Genomic DNA, 3,304 nt, shown 5'->3' with positions numbered 1-3,304 from the left:
GAAAGACTCCAACAAGGACGCCGGGCAGCACAAAACAGGCGCAGTAGAAAAACGAAGCGCACCCTATACCCAACAACGTGCACCAAAAACACATAGACACATATCTATATATATATATATTATATATATATATATATATATATAATATATCACATATATATATATATATATATATATATATATATATATATATATATTTTATATATATATATTATTACATTATTGGTAAGAAGCAAGTCAGTGCACTTAATCTGCATTATACACCATATAGCATATTATGTCAATATCTCACCATTCATGCCCCCCAGGAGAGAGTAAAACGGTTCATTACAGTGATACTGAACAATAGAACGGTACTGATTCTGAAAGCCAGACAGGAAGGTCACCCCTCATTCAGCAAAGGTTTCGGTTCTCCACAATCATTTACTGCAGAAGAACAAAACAAGAACATATTATTATGTCGCTGGAGAGACACAGGATATGATAAAGAAGACTTAACTTGAGGTTGAATCACAATACAGATGTTTTGTCTGAGCCTAAAGATGACGTACTGTGGCATTCTGGCAGAGGGAGGTGCCACAGTCCATTGCTTTGGCACATGGTAGAGAAAACCATCAACCTCCTGGCCAGCCTGACAAAGAAACAGATTCAACTGATAAAACATCTGCCAATATCTGTTTTTATATCGCACACAATGACACATAAGAAAGTTCCCTCTGTTAGACATTTAAAGGAGAAAAAGAGAAGTTTTCATCTAACCATCATCAGCTTGTGTCCTAGGTCACAGCGCACAAAGATGTAGTCTCTGTAGAAATATTCAGTCAAGATGGGCGTGACCCTGCCTTTAGCCAATTACCAGGAAAAGGACACTTCACCTCCTGGAAACACCATGAACAACATCAACTGCATATACAGCATGCGGGGAAAATGTGGCACTGAAATATTTTGGCATTCAATCAATAGAGTGCTGCAGGGAATGAGTTCCCTCGACTCGTAGTCTTATGGGTCATGAGTGTTTGGTTAGACGCCTAAAATAAGGTCCGCGGTTTTGTTCCACGACATAAAATCAGTAATTACTCCACGTGTGCAGAGACTGCAGAGGTTGTCTAGTTTGATTACAATCTAATGTTAGCGTTATTTCTGGCGATTAGCATTTAAAGCTTCAGAAATCATAAACGTGGTCATTTGTGATCATCTTGCTGAACAAAACGTGTAAGAATCATAACCTTCTGCTTGCCACAGAGCTGATTTTCCTGCAGTAATCCAAAGGGAAAATCCCTGCAGCACTGTACTTGTAGGTCAATTTCTCATTGTCTTTGTCTCTACTCTCATCCCTCGCTGCCTCACTGTATGTGCTGTAGTCCAGGCTCCAGCCTTTGCTCAGGCCTTCGTCATCCGTGTGGTATTCCAGTCTGACCGTGTTGGAGTTTGTGACGATCAGACCTGGACTCTTCTCCCGCCGCACAGCTTCGTGGGCTCTGTGCCCGGGATGGTCACCTTTTAAGGTACGATTGTAACACAGCTCATTTATTGTATATCAAATCGTCCATTTATTCATATACAAATATAAAAGGGTATGGAAGCTGCTCGTCATTACCTGCAACCAGTGATGGTGACAGCTTGGGCCCTGCTCAGTGTCCACGCTCTCGATGTGGAAGTTGTCAGTGAAGTTAAGAGCGACAGTGAAGCCAGATTCTGCAGAAATAATGTACTCACAGGACACAGCATGAGGCGGGGGGGTAGGATACCCTGGACTGAACAGATGTCCCTCTGGCTCATCGAATATGCCGCCGCTGCAGGATACTGGGAAATCAGTAAAAGAACCATCAGGTTCAAATTCAATCAGGTGCTTCATCGTCAGTGGCTCATTCGTCAGTTGCTTTAGCTACCAGCTAACGAGTCGCATCCAATCATATTCATACAGGTGTACATGTCGTTTACTGCCAGGTAGGATTTTGGCATTGGTAAATTTACTAAGATCTAACGTTAATGAAAGTTTTTGATACCGCTCACCAAGGAGGTCGTGTTTTCGGCTCAGTTTGTTCCGTTTGTCTGTCTTTCAGCAAGATTTCGGAAAAACATCTGGCCCCATTTTCATGAAACCTTATGTAATAATATAAATCGAATAATCTGAAAATAATTTAAATGTCTGAGTCCCGTTACAACTTAAAGATCATGAACACAGCGAAGTCTGAGAACGACTTTACTACTCTGGAACATTGGAGCGTCCGAACGCACCATTGGCCTGCGCTCTTCCGAGTGCCATCAAAGATGCTCGATAATTAAAGATGGCGCATTACAAAGCTGCAACCTTTTCTAGAGACTTTTCTTTGTTGCTGGTCAGATTATTTGAGAGCATTTGCAATAAATGGTCAATCCCTTGACACAAGTGTCCCTGACTGAAATAGAACGTTGGGTTGGGCCAAAAGTAGTTTAAATTAGAAAAAATACGATACTCACACACACAGCTGCGCTGGTCTGGGCGGAGCTCATAGCCGTGTGACAGGAGCACAGGTATGAGCCAAGGGTGTTGAGGCAGATCTGAGAGCAGAGCGGACCGGAGCCATCGTCAGGTTCTGGTGCAGAACATTCATCCATGTCTGAGGATGAGAGACACGGTAAGTTAGCGGGAGGAGGTTCAGCAGTGGGAGAGGGAGGTGACAGAAGATAGATGAGTGCTACCTGTTGCCTGGTACTGAGCGGAGAAGCCCACGTTCTGGTGGCGCTCCGGGTTGTTGGCGTCCGTCTGGAATACGAGGGTGAGTCTGTTGCCTGGAGACAAGATGGGCTGGTTGCCTGGGTGATGCCCATCAGCCGAGTTCTCATTGCCACAAAACTTCCCAAGGCTCTTTGAATCATAGAAAACCTGAAGGATCATAAAGAGAAACAACTTTCATCATGAAGAGGATGTGACAACACCATGCAGCTTCTTAAAGCAACCGAATCTATTGCAGTGTTGCAGTCGAGTCACCAGACCTCGAGACAAAGTCGCAAGTGGTCTATGTTTGAATTTGAGTCCAAAGTCTGAGTATCAGGTCCAACGATGGATTACATGATGTAATAAGAAGGGCGTCGCTTGTATTACAAACTCCACAGAGAATTATCTCCTGACTCTGCAGATCCCGTCAGGCTCATGGAGATTTTAAGCATCTTTCAGCCATTTGTTTTGGTTTAAAAACGACCCGCAGGGTTTTCTGCTTTCTCTCTGGTAATCTATGAACGCTACGGCACCAAATGGAAGGCAGTTGTGATTAATGAACGTTGGCGGCAGAAACTACTTTCAGGAGTCAGCGGAGACCAAAAC

General features: G+C 43.5%; 1 protein-coding gene across 1 annotated transcript; it reads right to left on the bottom strand.

Annotated features, from left to right (window-relative positions):
• Positions 1–618: 618 nt before the first annotated feature.
• Positions 619–2,866, bottom strand: LOC115005679 (complement C1r-A subcomponent-like; the record flags this gene model as incomplete). The annotated part of the gene is given in 8 exon segments (XM_029427618.1): positions 619–631; positions 760–878; positions 1,348–1,453; positions 1,456–1,497; positions 1,598–1,803; positions 2,461–2,502; positions 2,505–2,600; positions 2,683–2,866. Coding segments are annotated over 7 exon segments (702 nt in total), but the record flags the coding sequence as incomplete, so codon positions are not given.
• Positions 2,867–3,304: the final 438 nt, after the last annotated feature.

Source organism: Cottoperca gobio, unplaced genomic scaffold, assembly GCF_900634415.1.
Source record: "Cottoperca gobio unplaced genomic scaffold, fCotGob3.1 fCotGob3_340arrow_ctg1, whole genome shotgun sequence".
In the NCBI taxonomy this organism is placed as follows: domain Eukaryota; kingdom Metazoa; phylum Chordata; class Actinopteri; order Perciformes; family Bovichtidae; genus Cottoperca; species Cottoperca gobio.
This window is presented reverse-complemented; position numbering and strand designations above follow the sequence as displayed.